Genomic DNA, 17,014 nt, shown 5'->3' on the forward strand with positions numbered 1-17,014 from the left:
AGTGAATGAGACACTAGTTTAGTTAAGTTCTTTTTTACTCCTCTAGAATTAGGATTTTGGATTTTCATTGTTTTGTGCTTGCCTAAAAATGTAAATAAAGAGAATGAAATGAAGAAAAGAAATGTGTGGGCTACATGACTAAGAGAACTGAAATAAAACACGCTAGAAATGTAGAGAAAACAGTAGATTAGCAAAGATTCAATCACTGTAAGGCAGAATAATGCTGGAAAAAAAAAAATCATGTGATATGATATCACACTGAGTCAAGTAAGAGACATTGAGTCTTAAAGAGGTGAGTGGTTAGTTGGAATGAGAGAAATTGAGTCTTAAAGAGGTGAATGGTCAATTGGAATTATCATCAACCTCAATTATACTACAGGATAGCAGAGCTATAAATATTTAAAATCTAATGGATCGTAAAGGACGAAGCTTTGAGGAAAGTTATTATTTGAGTGGAAGAGCTTTAGTTTGTGCTAAAGGGCATTTGGTTTGCGTTGAAGAATCACTTAAAGTTTGATAATTATAGAGATAGAATTTGACCAAAGTCATGCGCTTTGAGGCCTCTGCTGCTATTTATAGGGCTTGGTGGAGAGTCTCCTCAATCTTATCGCTAAGTTAAGGGTAGATCGGTCATTTGCCTTTGACATTAATTGCATTTCATGTGAGGTAGCTCACCTATGCATTAATTCTTCGGCATTTATTCACGTTGTCGTTCTTCTTAACAGATGACGCGTTCTTGGTGCAATTACTATGGTGTGAGATTCTCGAAGTTTGGTTGCTTACGTAGACTTCTTGGTCTCGGGGAGGTGACCTTGGGCTCGAAAATGATCTTAGGCCATAGGCCATTCTTTAGCCCGATTTGTTAAAAAGTCCAACTGCAATGGAGGGCTAGGCCAAAAAACAAGTGGAACCTACCAGGCCTAATGATAACCATTCGGCTATTGGGCTGGCTACTTCTAGCCCCCTCCCCCCATCAGCCCCGTTTGTTGGGGCCCAACTTGCCACCTCCAGCTCGCTGACATCAGCAACAACAGTTTGCTGACGTTAACTAGTTGCTGATTACATATTTTTTTTCATACACACCCCTCTCTTAAAGTATAAGTTGTTAACATGCAAATAATATTAAAATATTTAATAAAACATGTAACAATACCAACATGAAACTTAAACAATAAGTAACAATACCAACATGTAACAATACCAATAAGTTAAAGAACAAACTTAACAACAATAAATTATTGAGGGGCTATGTTTAGCTGGAGGCAAATTCTCTGCCCTCCCACTTCTCGTGCCCTCCCGTGCTTTTCTGTTTGTGTGGTCACGGTTAAGCCACGTCAACATTTTATATTACTATTCTTTTTTGTCTTATTATCTCTATAAAAAGAAACAATATAAAATGTTGATATGGCTTAACCGTGACCATATAAAACAGGAAGGCACTGGAAATGGGAGGGCAGAGAATCTGCCTCCAGGTTTAGCCCATTTTGGTTGAAGATAATATATAAATATAGTTTGGCACTATTCATTTAAAAATAATTTTTTACACGACTATAATTTTGGATGGGACTATATTTAACCCTTTCGGTTGGAGATAGCTTCAGTGCCCCGAGGATGCAACCTCAGGGAGACGTCATGCCATTGACGGCCTTGATCGGACGCCTTTGACAAAATAAAAATTCTTGAGCCCTGTAGCATGCCTAATTTTTATTTGTAGCCCATATGGTGTAATTGGTTGGTTGCATCAAAACGTGTGAGTGTAGCTGACTCCAGTGTACATCTAATATGCGTAATCTCAACCTTATTACACGTCGAAAAAATTGAAGTCTTGCCCAGGACAAGGTAGTAAGGTACCGATTAAAAAGTAAGATTGTAATACACTAGTGTGATGATGGTGGAGATGGGGTTTCTCGACAAATCTCAACCTTATTACACGTCGAAAAAATTGAAGTCTTGCCCAGGACAAGGTAGTAAGGTACCGATTAAAATGTAAGATCGTAATACACTAGTGTGATGATGGTGGAGATGGAGTTCCTCGACATGGGGCTCGGCCCATTTATTCTTTTCAATTGGATTTTTGCTGTGATTTTAATTTCTAGTTCTCTTGCAAGATTGTTTTCCTTTTGGTTGGAAGAAGCAATGCTTCTCCTCCTCCTTTTCATGGTAAATTTTTAGTGATTTTTTATTACAAGGAGTCAAGGACCTCAGTTTAAATGATATTGGTCCCTTTCACCCATTATCAATTGGTCTTAGATTTCTAATCCTACACAATATATGCTTAAAATGATGTCACATGTGAAGTGTGTTCTTCCACTGAAAAATTAAAGTCTTGCGTTATAGAGTAAATGATTTTGGGCCTTCCCATACATAGCTAATTGGATCTCTCATCCTACCTGTTAAGCTTAAAATGATGTCACATGTGAAGTGTGTTGTTCTCCCACTTAAAAATGAAAGTCTTGCCTTATATAGAGTATATGATTTTGGGGCTTTCCATGCATAGCTAATTGGTTTTGGATTGGTTACTCATATTCTATTACTTCTGATTATGAAGTACTTTATTTGCACTTGGCCTTTGATCTACGCTAGCTACTATTCAATTGTATCTCAAAGTAATTTTTGGACCTTGAATATAGTGAGTCTTTGTGTGGTCTTCTCTCAAAGTAGAGATAATGTATGATCTTGGAAATTTCTATTTGTACGGGATGTGGACTTCTATATTCATACAACTATGCCGTTTTCAAACAGGAATTTGAACCGTTTGCCAAAGAAGATACAAGGAAAGTGACTTTCATACACCCCTTTTTATTTAGGGTTATTGAATTGAATAAGTCAAACAGAATCAACGGCCAGAATCAAACAAGGATGTGCAAGAAACCAAAAAGGAGGTGTAAAAGAATCACTTCCCAGATACAATTGTGGTCCAAAGATATTGTTTTCAATTTTGAATTTGGGTGCCTTGTTTCAGCAAAGTGAAGGTATGTGGTAACTTACTAGTGATTTTTTTTATTTACTGAAAAAAGGGTGAGAGAGAGAAATTTTTTTTATACAAGCGTAAATAAAACCAGCAATCATATAAACCTGAAACCACAAAAAGGAGCTCGACCTGGTTTAACTTCCTCGACAATGAAGACGATGTTAATCCACCGTACAAACAAGGGCATGTGAAATTTCCACAAAACCTAAACAATTGGAAATTTCATGTGTTTCAAGTGTGGAGTCAATTGTCCCTAAAGATAACAACGACTCAAGAGTCTAGAATCACTCCTTCTAAGAAAAAAGTTTGATTTTGATATACCACTAGGTAATTGATTATTATTATATATACATACTCGTATAATGCTTCCTTAAAAATCCATCTTTATATTATTAACCCCAAGAAACAACGTCACTTATGCCTGTGCCTCTCGTGTTCATTACTTCAGCACAAGAGGCGTTCAATGGACGCACCGACTGAAGTTTAATTTTATTTTATATATGTTCTCACTCAACGACTAATTTCGAGTGGAGATGAAAGAGAAACCGATATGCTCATAGAAGCACACAATCTCGCCGCCATCGACCCGAAGCAACCCTAATTTTCTACTTCAAGCTAAGCCATCCTGGAGTTGGACAAGAAACCTTGCATGTGAAGTAAATCATCGCATCTACAGTCCAATTATGTGTCCAAGGTCTTTTCTCTTCTTGGCGTATGTTATTTTGGCACAAATCTTTTTGGTTCTTGAAAACAAGCAGTTTGAGAATGTTCAATTCCATTAAGAGAGTACCAAAAACACAACTTAATCCTCCCTCTCTTGTGTTTCTAATGCTGAGGTATTATATCTGCAATTTATAATATTTATTTTTGCAAAGATCCTGTTCAAGAAAACCATTCATATGTGATTGTTATTGTTTATTTTTTCATTGGGGTTCTACACTGATTCACATAATTTGAAATCCTAAAAACACAAATGAAAAGAAAAAAAAAAAAATTAAAACATGAATGTTTAGGTTTCTTGCAAAAGGAACATTGCAAACCGAAATCACGACGCAATACTTGCTTTTCGGGAACTCATTCGCCGAGGAATGTTGCAAAATGGGCGCGGAAGATCCATTTTTTCTTCTTTGCCAATGGAAGCGCAAGTAAAGAAACAGAGAATTTTTGTTGGTTAAATTGGAGGGAATCGAATGTGTAATTATATTCCTAATCCACTTCCTCATCTTCTTGTTTAAGATTCTTTCTGATGTGCATATCAGCTGAGGATTTCTTTTGAATTTTGGTTAACGTATGGAAAGCTGGATTATTAGGAAAAGCAAAGCGGCATTGAAATTGATTAATCGCAGCCGCTGTGCTGTGCAGCAATTCTTATCATGTTCTAATATTGGTTTTTGTACCGAAGTATTCCGTACTCCGAGTCACCGTAGAAATAACATGGTTTACTTCAACCTACATGGCTCTTGCATGTACTGCAAGAGTCATTTGCAAGTACACCACAGGTTAAATACAGCATTGATTGAAGGAAAAGAGATAAATGTACGTGTCTCATAAGCTGGTTGGTGAACAAGGCAAAGAACAGACCTGGCATCAAACATGGAAGCCAGAGAATGCAAAACCAGACAAATTCAGTTCGTGGATATTTCGCTTCCTGATCGCCTGTGCAACTCTTCCCTGCTGTCACAAAAGGCCCACCAATCACATTATAAACGGCAGTGGGGTCAGAATCTGATGTGCTATTTCCTGTGCCGGTTACAAACCATCAGACACCATGCCATATCTCATAAGCTGGTTGGTGAACAAGGCAAAGAACAGACCTGGCATCAAACATGGAAGCCAGAGAATGCAAAACCAGACAAATTCAGTTCGTGGATATTTCGCTTCCTGATCGCCTGTGCAACTCTTCCCTGCTGTCACAAAAGGCCCACCAATCACATTATAAACGGCAGTGGGGTCAGAATCTGATGTGCTATTTCCTGTGCCGGTTACAAACCATCAGACACCATGCCATTGCAGGTGAACCCAGCTCTCCGCAAAGAAAAACAGCCGTTTCTTTGCATTTTTGCTAGATGGGAAATGACCTTTGCGCCTTTGGAGAACGTGTCCTGCCAGTGCGGGGACTTAAGTAAAGCCACGGGGCAGTTGAGGTAGTCTAACTTGGTTAATTGATGAGCCTTCTCCTATAAGGGTTACCAACACTGGTGATGGATGGCACTGCAACTTGGATGCTCTTCACTTTGTGTATAACAGGAAAATGGAGTGATTGAATCACTAGTAGAAAAAACAGGTTGCGCAATGACATCAAATCCGTCGCCCAAGTGTCATTTGCACGATGAAAATAAATATTTGTCGCGCAAAAATGACAGGATAGGAAAAAAAAAAAAAAAAAACTTTTTGCAATGAATAGGTTCCTCGCGCAAGGAGACTGTAAGCGACGATTTAGTGGGTTTGTCGCGCAAGAAAATGTGGGAAAAAAAAATTGGTGCCATGTGTTTGTGCGACAAATTTTTCCACATGTTCGTCGCGCAAAGGTTCGGTGAAAAACGGTCACTTGCCCATTAAACGCTCCTATTTACTGCGCATTTATACCACACCTTGCGTGACCAAGGGTTCGTCGCGCAAAGTGTTACGGGTTTTGTATAAACATAGTTTCAGAACCCTAATTTCCAAAGATTTTTTTTCAAAGATGATGGCTGATTCGGTTCTTGTTTCAACAAAAAGTTGCGAGGGAAAATGCTCTGGTAAAGGGAAAGGTAAAAAACAAATATATTGTTAAATTAGTTGTCTTATATTTGATATCATTTGAAGTTTTTTTTTTTTTTTAATAGTCTATTACTTTTATAATTTTGTGGTAGAAAAAAAAAAAAGAGGAAAGCTGAGGTGCGAATAGAGGGGTTCCATCATCAACGATTGCCCTCCTTTGAAGATAGAAATGGGACTGATGCGTACACCGAACTTAGGTTTCAGATTGGGGGTGAACCAATGTTCTACTGATTTCAAGTCTTGGAAAATGGTGCCTAAGGAGTTGAAGAAGTTCATAGTGGGGGAGTTATCGGTAAGTTTGTACGTATTAAAGAATGTATAATTTTTTTTGTTAAAAAGTTGTATTTTTATGATTACTAATTTATTTGTATTGGCATTACAGGTTCATTGGGATGTTGACGAAACTGATAAGAAGCAGCGGAAGAATCTGGATGACCTGTTCAAGATGCATTTCCGGTAGTGGAAGTTCGATGTGCAGTGGGCTGTGAAGCGCACGCGAGTTCCCAAAGCCCCTGCTGATGCCCCAGAGGAGGAGGAGTGACGTTTACTTGGCTTTTTTGTTTTTATGAAATAAGATATATTTGGATGTTATGTTTGACTTTATTTAATAAATTTATGTTATATGGATGACTATAATATTTACATTAGTTATAATATCTATTTGGATTAATAAATTAGTTTTATTAATTATTTGGGTAATTTATAATTTGGTTTGAGTTTTTTATTTAGATTAAAACAAAAATTTACAATAGCTAAAAAGAAAACCGATTTTTTTTTTAAAAATATATGCAACGTGCGCAATGAACATTGTTGTTGACATTAATTAATTATAAAGAAAGGGAAAAAAAAAGTGAAACTTGCGCGACGAATATAGTGTTTGTCGCGCAGTTACACTTTGCACGACGAACTTTATATTCGTCATGCAAAATAATTCGTCCGAAAGTAATATTTATAATGTGACTTCAGCTGCAGAGACAGAAATTGCAGAATCCGCCTCTGCACGTCCTCCCCCTTTGTTTTTCTTCAATCTGGCATCCGTCACTTCCATTTTCTCTCAATTTGATCATCTGATACTCCCTCCATCTAAATCTCTGTCTTCCCTAGGTTGATCGAGCTATCTCGGCGTGTCTTGTAAGTGTTTTTTTTTTAATTTAAAAGTATTAATGTCAATTCATACTAACGCCATGAAATTCGTTGTCTATAGGGATATTGTGTGTGATTAGAGATTGGTGGAGAACGATTTGGAAGGTATTTTCTTCGTTTTATTTAAAAATATATATATAAATTAATTAAATTATATTGAAATTATGTTGTTATGCTTATAGTATGCTGTTAAATTATAGGGTAAATGACAAAAAACTACCTCAACTATTGGTTTGACGACACTTTCATACCTCATCTTTTAAAAATGACAATGTCATACCTCATCTTACAAATTTGTGCTAATGTCAGACCTCCGTAGTTTTTCTGTTAAATCCTGACGTGGCCAAAGACGGGACGCACTCACTAATCCAACTAGATTGAAAAATAATAAAATATATATATTTAATAATTAAATATGCAAAAATTTAAAAAACTAAACAAATAAAAAAGGCCTAGGGATGCGGGCATTCCTTTCTTCCACCAGCACCAACCCTTCTCTTTATCTTCTCCCGGATCTATCTCCCACTCTAACTCCCTTTTCTCTCTGCAACCACTGGCGCCGAGGAAGAGAGCAGCAGAGAGAGGAATGAGAAGAAGGGTCTGAAGGCTAAGAGAGCGGAGGTGGGAAGGAGATGAGGGTTTTGACGGCTGAAATGAGGAAGAAATCGAGAGGTCGGAGGAAGGACTGAGTGGAGAGAAGGTAGGAGGGTGATGGATGTATAGGAAGGGAAGGGGATATGGGTGTGGGTTTGGTTTTTTTTTTCTTTTTTTTCTTTTTTTTTAGTGTGGGATATGGGTGTGGGCTTGGTTTTTTTGGTCTCTTCAGTGGGGTGGTGAAGATGGAGGAAAAGAGGCGGCAGTGGGGTGGTGAAGGAAGGTTGGGTATGGAGGGACTAGGGGAGGGATGGGTCACGTTGGGAGGTGGTGGTGAGGGAATGACGAGTGCGAGTGGGGAGAGGGACGGAGGAGGGAGACCGCATCCCAGAGAGAGGAAAAAGAGAAGAAAGAGAGAGGGTGGTGGAGGAAGGTTAGGGGGGACGGGGAAGGGTTTGGTGGCTGTCGAAGAGAAGAAGAAAAAAGGTTGGTGCGGGTGGAAGGGAAGGTCGGATCCCTTAGGCCTTTTTTTTTTTTTTTTTTAGTTTTTTAATTTTTAATTTTTTTAAATTTTTGAATATTTAATTATTAAAAATATATTTTATTATTTTTTAATCCAGTTGGATTAGTGAATGGGTCCCGTTTTTGGCCGCGTCAGCATTTAACAGAAAAAGTAACAGAAAAACTGACGGAGGTATGACATTGGCACAAATTCGTAATATGAGGTATGACATTGTCATTTTTAAAAGATAAGGTATGAAAGTATCGTCAGACCAATAGTTGAGGTAGTTTTTTTGTAATTTACCCTAAATTATATTTATATTGTGTTGTTAAATTTGTACGTGACGTACGAATATGTATTGTGATGTACGGAGTTAATTGTAATGAGTAAACTGTCGATTTACCCCTTGAACTTTCACTTAGTTTTCGATTTCCCCCTTGAACTTTTCTATTGGAAAATTAAGGACTCAAACTAATTTTTTTAGCCGATTTGCCCCCTACAGTTAGTTTTTCATATATTCCATTCATATTTATGTTAAGTGAGACCATGTGCACAACATGTGAGGGTAGTTAAGTCATTTCACTCTTAAAAATGATTAAAAAACTGAAAATAAATAAAAATACAAAACTTTCCCTCTATTTTTTCCCGCTAATTCTTATCCTCAATTTTATTTTTCCCTCTCATTCCTATGCATGAGAAATGACATATTAAAATCACAACTAATACGTTTCTTACTAATGTTTATTACTATTTTTTATTTCATTTAAATGGCAACTAATACGTTTATTTTGTGCAATAGAAGAAGGCGAAAGCCAACAAGATCAATCGGGAGAAGAAGACTCTTCTCCACTATTCAAGTTCGAGGCCATTCTCATATAGGATGGAGGCGCGGCAACATGTAACAATAAAGCTTTTAATATTCAAATTTTTATATGTCAATAATACTAAAAAAAATTTGTACTAACATTTTTCTTATATTGTTCTATCCAGGGGGTTCAAAACTCTCAGAGATCAATGTCTTTGTAGACGTTTATGTTCGACCCGGGGATGAGTTGACCGAGTCCCTTCATGTAAGTATTCTTCAATTGTAATTACTATCTTACGCATTCAAGTATCATGGTTATTATTTCAATGTTATTATTAATATTTCATGTTATATTACACATGCGATGATGGTGGAGAAGAGCTAGTCGGTTCTTCAAGAGTTCACCTCCCAACTTTCCCCTGACACTCCAATCGAGTTCGTGGATCCCCCCAAGGATGCGGGGTTTCAAATCCTTACAAACACATTGGATCAAACTCTCGGTCGAAGGTCAGGGACGTATTGTTGGGGATGGGGAATGTTGGTGGCGGGAACCTAGAGTCTCTTCATCCTCGTAGTCGAAGGGCAAGGTGATAGTTTTGACACAAAAGGTGCCTGGCCTTAGGAGTGAGCTTGCCTCATATAAGAGCCAAATGTCACTCATCGTAAAGGCCCTCAGTGAGTCCGACATTCATCTCTCGAATATTTGTACACCGTCAACATCCAAGCCCTTCCAACCCAAGCATGCCCAGAACTCCACCCCTTCGACCTCTAAGCCCGACCCCATAGATTATTCTACCTTCTTTTCTTAGTTTTTTTTTCCTTACATTTTAAACTTTTTACTTGTACGTACATTTTTTTCTCTTTATTCTAAATAAATTATTTTTCTCTTCATTACATTTTTTATTGTAATTTAATTTAATTTAATTATTTTATTACAAAATTAAAACCAGAAAATAAAATAAATTTAAAAAAAATTATATTTTATATTTTGCGCAACGAACACCTTCGTTGTGCATAATTTTTTGCATCCAAAATATTTCGTCGTACAAAGTTATTTAAGACGAAGATTAGCCTTCCCCATGTATGTATCCTAATGAAGGCTACTTGTATCCTAGAATTTTGTGCAATGAAGACCTTTGTCCCTAAACATTTTGTGCAACGACATATAAAACCGTCATGCAATCTTCTTCTGTGCGACCAATTGTGTACATTCGTTGCACAAAGTTTTTCTTCAGGATCTTTGCGCGACCAAATTTTCGTCGCATTGACCTTTTTAGGACGAGAATAAACTTTGTGCGACCAATTTGTGTTCATCGCGCTACCTGGTAAATTTAGTAGTGAATGTGCGACCATTCAGAGTAAGATTAATATATGCCCTAATCTTCATTACTTGTCGTCTCTTCTTGCATATATCTTTTCCCCCCTCTCGTATCGTTCAGGTTTTTTTTTTTTTTTTTTTTTTTTTTGTTAAATATATATGTGTGTGTGTGTGTGTGTATTTGTGTTTGAATTAGTGTTTTAGCTTTGTTATCGTGACTGATCCCGTTTTCTTTGCTTTATCCATTTCTATTAATATGACTAATCACCCCCAAATCTCAGAAAAACAATGATGCTTAGTTGTTGATTCTCTGTCAACCATATAGAGCATTGCATTTATATGTCATCACACGCAAAAAATGTTTTTGTGTACAAACATGTGTAATATATATGTATATCAAATAACATTACATTTTTACTAAGAATTGGTTCTAAAAATATTTTTACCAAAAGTGTTTTTAGTCATTTTAAAAGCACTTTCAAACGAGCCCAAGTGAATCCTAAAAAATTACTTGAAGTGTTGCTTACAATAAGTATATAACTGGTGATTTTTTGTAGGAAGCTTCAACTGTTTTTGGAACTCAAAATTTTTTCTCTAAATGCGTTTTCAATCATTTTAAAAGTACTACCAAACAAATCCATAATTTGTTTGTACTTGACTATGATTGCATTTACATAACCCAGCTGGCTGATTTTATTCCATTTGTTCAAGTTTTGAAAAATTCAATAAAACTTGATGAATTCCATGAAAAGTAGTTGTTCTTTTTCTAATCCTCTTGGAGCCATATTTTTAGACTTTTAGAGAAAAAATTTCCCTTTTTTTTTTCCTGAACGGTCAATAAGTTGGCTTAATTACCAAAGTTCATTGTATGGAAAATAAATACAATTTCATTTATGGTCTAAAATTGCACACATAAGAAAAGGCTTTTATTTTTTATTTATTTCTTGGCAAGTAAATCTTCACAATTACTCAAAGATATGATTCTGTTCTTCCGTCTATTGTGCTGAGAATGAAACTAAATCGACGATGTTTACCCGTTAAGGCCCGGAGAATATTCTAGCATGCCACCACACTCTATACAGACGATATAAGGGATTGTCTTTTTCCAATTGGATAAACCCTTCTCCATATAACAATTAAATTTTATTTTAATAAGGAATATCAGATATATATCCATCTAATTATTGACAGGAAGTTAATTACTGGGTTCGCCAGTGAATTTTTTAGAAAGCCAAAAGTACTACAGTCCTAAGCTAACCCTAATCTCTGGTTTCTTATCTCTGTGGAGTGGAATTAGCATGGATTCGTCGAGTGAAAGCTATTTTTCCACTGCTAAATCCACCATCTCCTCTCTCTTTGGTTTTGTGTTGTGGGCATCACCTAGGTTACCATTATCTCCCATGCAAAGCCCAAAAGGATTTACAACTCACCAATGTCTCCAACTGGAACTGGGCCTCAAAACCCTAATTTTCCCAGAATTGGCTGATAAAACAGGCTCTCGAAATCTCGACCATTATCACCCTCACATTATTCACAGCTTCATGGTTTCATCATCAATATCGTCTTCATTGTCGTCATCACGGTGGCAGCCTTCTTCTATGTTCTTGGATAGCACAACATCATGGTCGTCCGCTGCAATGGACGATCTGATTGGGACGGATAGCGGTGTCCAAATCATGCTATGCCCGGAACAAAATAAATTGTGGGTGGAGAATACAGCAGGATCGTCGACGTTTTCAACTCATATTAAGCGGAGACGGATTGGTACTGATCAAATACGTGATCGAAGGAAAAAGGAATACCCACCGCCAATACCACTGCTAGCACAGACACGGAATTTGACAAGTCGTATGCCCTGGAGTTTCACCAGACATTGCTACAATGGAAGGCTGGTCCTCAAAGGCGAGAAAGTGAAGCACCGGGAATATTTTGAAGTCCTCCGTGAGAATGGTCGTCTTGTCATAAACCTTGTTCATCTAGACGATTATCATTTCAATGACGACGTGAAGAGCGAGGAAAATGAAGAGCTTGAAATGGAAGAAGGCCTCCAATTCAGCGAAGAAGTTGATGAGGGTGAAATTAAGGCAGAGCGATTGGATGATGATGGGGATGAGGACGATGACTACGAGGATGATGATGAATCTGGCAACAATGCGGAGAAGGCAATGGCTTTGGCGGCGTATAATTCGTTGCCTCAGTCTCATTTGGGGATGACAAGCAGGTGTAAGAGGCATCAAAATCTATCCAAGCATTTCAAAAGTGAAGGTTCGATGGTGAACTTGGTGGAATCGTCATCATTTGTTTGCTTTGGGAATGAGAGTGATCCCAATATCCCTCACGACACCAACACTTACTTTGCACACCCAGATTCGGCTCCTCTTCGTCCCTTAATGGTTAGTGTCATGTAAGCCTTTAACAAAAGCAATTATAGGGTATGAGGTAGCATAGCAGCTGTCCCCTGTTATATATATAGAGAGAGGCATATAGAAAGCACAGGAGGTAGGATCAATGTTGGTTGGACTTTTGATAATAAATTATCTTCCCAATATTGGAGTGCTTGTTTAGGAGAAGTACAATATTCACTTATATATATACAAATACAACCACATTCTACTACGGGGATTTGGGCTAAGCCATTCATAAGTAGGTACGAACTCAACACAAATATTAAATTGCTCGCGTCTTCATAAGATCTCTATTTTACAAGTTGAGACAAATGCCACTAAATGATAGTCGTACAGATAAATTCAATCAAAAACATAAGGACCATAGTATTAGGAATTAGCGGGTGAAGTACGATATTTTAAGACAATTAACTTGTGCATTTGCAGGACATGTATAGTTTATAAATAAATCCATTTGAATGGACGGCATGGTGTTAGTTGGAGAATTTTTTTAGATGTTGGAAACATAAGTCACTGGTGTACTATTATACTTGTTTTGAACAGACGACATGGTTTTAGATGGAGAATTTATAAATATCGGGACAAGTCACATGGTATCATAAGAACGGATGACATGGTTGATAATCCCGTTTGAAAATGTTTCTTGACGCACACTCATACCTGTATTGAACTCGCACCACAAGTCCCTTGCTACCAATCCGAGTAAGAAGAGAACAAGCTAGACACAATTAATTGCAAATGGTAATACTTGTACCACCCATAAGGGAATTCACATACTCTTATTCCTTGTAAATAACATAACTTCATCGTATAAATTTCACAATCGGAACTGTTCTACTTCTTAATCTTTATTTGAGAATCATCCCTATCAAAAATCATTTAAATCAAAGATTATTTATGCATTCATATGTATGGAACAAATTGGCAGTGTGGTACCACGGATATTTGCAATACCTGTTAACTTATTTAATACATTTGGATGACTAAACAGTATTCGATTCAAATGTTTTTTGTAAGGATGATCTTCAACTGAAAATTAAGAAATTGAATGATTCCGATTGTGGAAATTATATATTTAAGGTATGTTATTTCACAAGGGGTAAAATATGTGCATTCCTCAATGAAGGGATGCAAGTATCACCAAATTGCAACTTTCACCAAAAATAATTTGGATTGCATAAGAGATGTGTAGGGATTGTTCACACTTTAACTTGAAGATGTTTAAATAGAAATGACAGGAAAAAGTATACGCAAATTTTATTTGAACCCATTTTTAAGGTGCAAAAGAGAAGCTTAGATATTGAGTTTGGTTTTTTCAAAGTTGGGGTAATTTAGGAAAAAATGTTGGGTCGATACATAAAGAGGACATGGTAATACGCAGATGGTGATTAATTGGGTGTGCTCAGGGTGTGAAAGATTATAGCTTGGGTGGAGGAGATGGCAACAATATTGGTAAAGAAGTCATCATAGTTCTGCATGCACGATTACTCAGTAAATGATAAAGATCTATCTTCTTCTTTCTTTTATTTTATTTTTTACTTATTGACAATTTTCTTTTTATTTGTTTGTTATTACTTACTAATTTTTTATTTTGTCTAAGTTGCTATCTTTGTTTTCTCAAACAATTCTAGCCGGTGCTCATCGTTTTTTTCTTCTTTCTGTTTCTACTATTCTGCTCGAGTGAGATTTTCTGTGTCGCTGCAGTAGACTATTGATAGGAAGAGTGGAATTGTGCCGTAAGCCAAGAAGAGAGGAAGAAAATAGGATAACTGAATCAATTGTTTTTAATTAAATGCATAGGTAATTATCATTAGTTAAATAGACAACGTGGCACAATTTTGAGGGGGTAACAGTTATCTTGCGTTAAGGAGTGAGCAAAAACAGACTCAAATTTGTGGTTAATGGGTATGATCGTATGAGGACCCAGTAATTTCTCAACAAAATTAGTTCCTATCTCAGCTGGTAGTTTTTAACTCAATATACTACTTACACGTATACATATAAACGGCTTTGACCTGGATTCAAAAATTGAAACCTAACGCCGTTATTCATGGAGTCTCTCCTCTCCAACTTAATTAAATCTCAAAGTAATTGTCATTCCTCCTTAGGGCGTAATTTATAAGGATAACGGACTTCGGCAATATATCTTTTTCGTTCAGGTTTTGAACTTTTCTGTTCTGTTCAATAAGGCAGAATTTCAGGTATTCTTACTGTCATATAATTTTTTAATCTTTTCCCATACATACATGTATATAATATTTAATTAATTATTCTGGATATTAGCTACTACTTTTAGGATGATATATATGATCCATTGCATGTATCTGTTCATGAATTAGAGGTAATATCTTTTAGCCATACGGATCTACCCTTGTTGCACAAGAACAAGATTTGTAGATTTTGATTTTCTTTATTATTTTTCTTTTGATTTTTTTATTTATTATTTTTGTCATTAATTGACGGAGGAAAATTTAAACTTGAGGTCTCTTCCGGTTTATGCAAAACAAGTAACACATCCAATAGCTAGTTTGTTCAAGAAGAATCAATATATATTGCACACTTGTAGATTTTGCTGGTGCATTGTTATGTTCCGGATAGTGATAGTTCATTCGGGATTTCTAGTCTGCCTACATTTATTTAACTCTCTTGCTCATCTCTCATAGATATGCTTGATTGTTTACATGCTAGTCAGAAGCTACAACTAATTCTCTAAATCCCTATGGAATTATTTCCTTTTCAGGTGACGTATATATAGTCGCCATGGATTCGGTTAGAGGACAAGGAGGCATCCAGATGCTGCTAACAGCAGAACAGGATGCTCAACACATTGTGAACAACGCTAGAAACTGTAAATGCATGCTTATGTTAATTTCTCCACCATTGTCTTTGTGTTCACGTCAGTTTGTTCTTTTTTTCCTTTTAAATCTTGATATGGATCCTCCAAAATACTGTTACGTTCTTCAGCGAAGATGGCACGCTTGAGACAAGCTAAAGAAGAAGCTGATAGGGAAGTGCAACTCTATCGCACGAATATGGAGGCTGAGCACCAAAAGAAAATTTCAGATGTACTAACTGGTCTTTCATCAACTACCCAATTATATCATGATCACTCCATTGTTCCCCAAAAAAAAAAATGATCCTTTTTGAAATGAGATAACACACACATGAGGGGTTTTTAATGAATTTGAGATCCTAATGATATGATAAGTTTCTCTGATTAGGTATTAAATTTCTGCAGTCAAGTGGGAGTTCTGGGTCCAATGTGAAAAGGCTTGAAGAGGAAACTGATACGAAAATTAAGAACTTGAAGGAGTCAGCCTCAAAGGTCCAATCGGATATTGTCGGCATGCTTATTAAGTATGTCACAACTGTGAAAACTTGAAGCGTCTGCAGGTTTGTAGAACTCATTTGTTAATTATGTGATATGATAACTCACTATCTTTTGTATTTAGTGGACAACTTCTCAATTCTTACATTTTTTGGGTTTTCTTCTTATCCAGTTACAATATATATGTGTAAAGCAAAGCGAGAGATCCGGAATAAAGTGCATAACTAGCAGTCCGGCTAATATTCCAAACTCAGTCTTGTTACATCTCTCTGAAGCATGTCTTAGCTTGCTGCAGTTGTGGAAGACCTTGAGAGAACGTTTAGTATTCTCTTCAACTTTGAAAATTATTAGTTTATTTATTTTTTGTTCAAACGATATTCTAATAAATTTAATTAAGACTACGTGGATGAAGATTCAAATTTGGGTAAAGAGTGAGGAGCATACTACTCTAGACAACTTGCATGCACACAACCTAGGTCTGTTAACAGAATAGTCCTAGGAATACTGCCCCTTTGATATGCAGAACTCGACTAGACGCTAGATTTTATGTTCACCAAAGAAGAATTTGAAATTGTCTTGTAAGTTAGAGGATTAAGATGGAGTATTTCTACGAGGCTGATGGCTAAAACTTATCCATGCTAAGCCTGTTAAATTTAAAAAATGATGGGATTAGTAAGAGTAAGTTTTCGGCATCGACCTCCTAGAAACATACACCATCTTAATCCTCCAACATAGAATACAAGTTTAATATTATATTATCTTTTTATTGCACATGAAATCTAGTTATTTAGCTAGTCAGTCCAGTCCTTCTAGTCCTCCATGTTAAACATGACTACAAAATCTAGCTAAATCCAAAGTAAAACTTATATAATCTACCTGCTTGAAATATAAAGTTGCAAGGGAAAAAATCCTAACACCAGCCAAAGGTTGGGGTCGGCAGCAATCATTTGTGATCTCTTCTTTCTCATTTTCTCATTAATTAGTTCTAGTGGTGATCGCTCTCTTGCTCTATCGAGAAGAGCCTTGGTGGTTGTAGTCCATCTCACCTTTTGTCGAGGAGAGCTTTTTGTAGTGGTTATAACATACTGCTCAACATATGATTTTAGAGCTCAAGTACGTACTGTTCACATCAGAGGTGATAGTTTGTGGTTTTGTGTGCTTGGAAAAGAACCATGGTGAGGAAACTTG

General features: G+C 36.6%; 1 protein-coding gene across 1 annotated transcript; it reads left to right on the forward strand.

Moving 5' to 3' along the window:
* Positions 1–14,626: 14,626 nt before the first annotated feature.
* Positions 14,627–15,880, forward strand: LOC137729842 (V-type proton ATPase subunit G-like). Its single transcript, XM_068468889.1, has 4 exons — positions 14,627–14,699; positions 15,239–15,346; positions 15,463–15,563; positions 15,737–15,880. Exons 2-4 carry the CDS (start codon positions 15,259–15,261, stop codon positions 15,878–15,880), a joined length of 333 nt encoding a protein of 110 aa, XP_068324990.1. The 5' UTR covers positions 14,627–14,699; positions 15,239–15,258.
* Positions 15,881–17,014: the final 1,134 nt, after the last annotated feature.

This window comes from Pyrus communis, chromosome 1 (genome assembly GCF_963583255.1).
Source record: "Pyrus communis chromosome 1, drPyrComm1.1, whole genome shotgun sequence".
NCBI classification, from domain to species: domain Eukaryota; kingdom Viridiplantae; phylum Streptophyta; class Magnoliopsida; order Rosales; family Rosaceae; genus Pyrus; species Pyrus communis.

What these genes read in the sequence shown, in the direction of transcription:
- LOC137729842 (XM_068468889.1), top strand. Translation starts at nt 15,259, where the DNA reads ATGGATTCGGTTAGAGGACAAGGAGGCATCCAGATGCTGCTAACAGCA. An exon ending in TGTGAACAACGCTAGAAACT is followed by an intron (nt 15,347 to 15,462) that starts GTAAATGCATGC and finishes TACGTTCTTCAG; the next exon opens with CGAAGATGGCACGCTTGAGA. An exon ending in ACCAAAAGAAAATTTCAGAT is followed by an intron (nt 15,564 to 15,736) that starts GTACTAACTGGT and finishes AAATTTCTGCAG; the next exon opens with TCAAGTGGGAGTTCTGGGTC.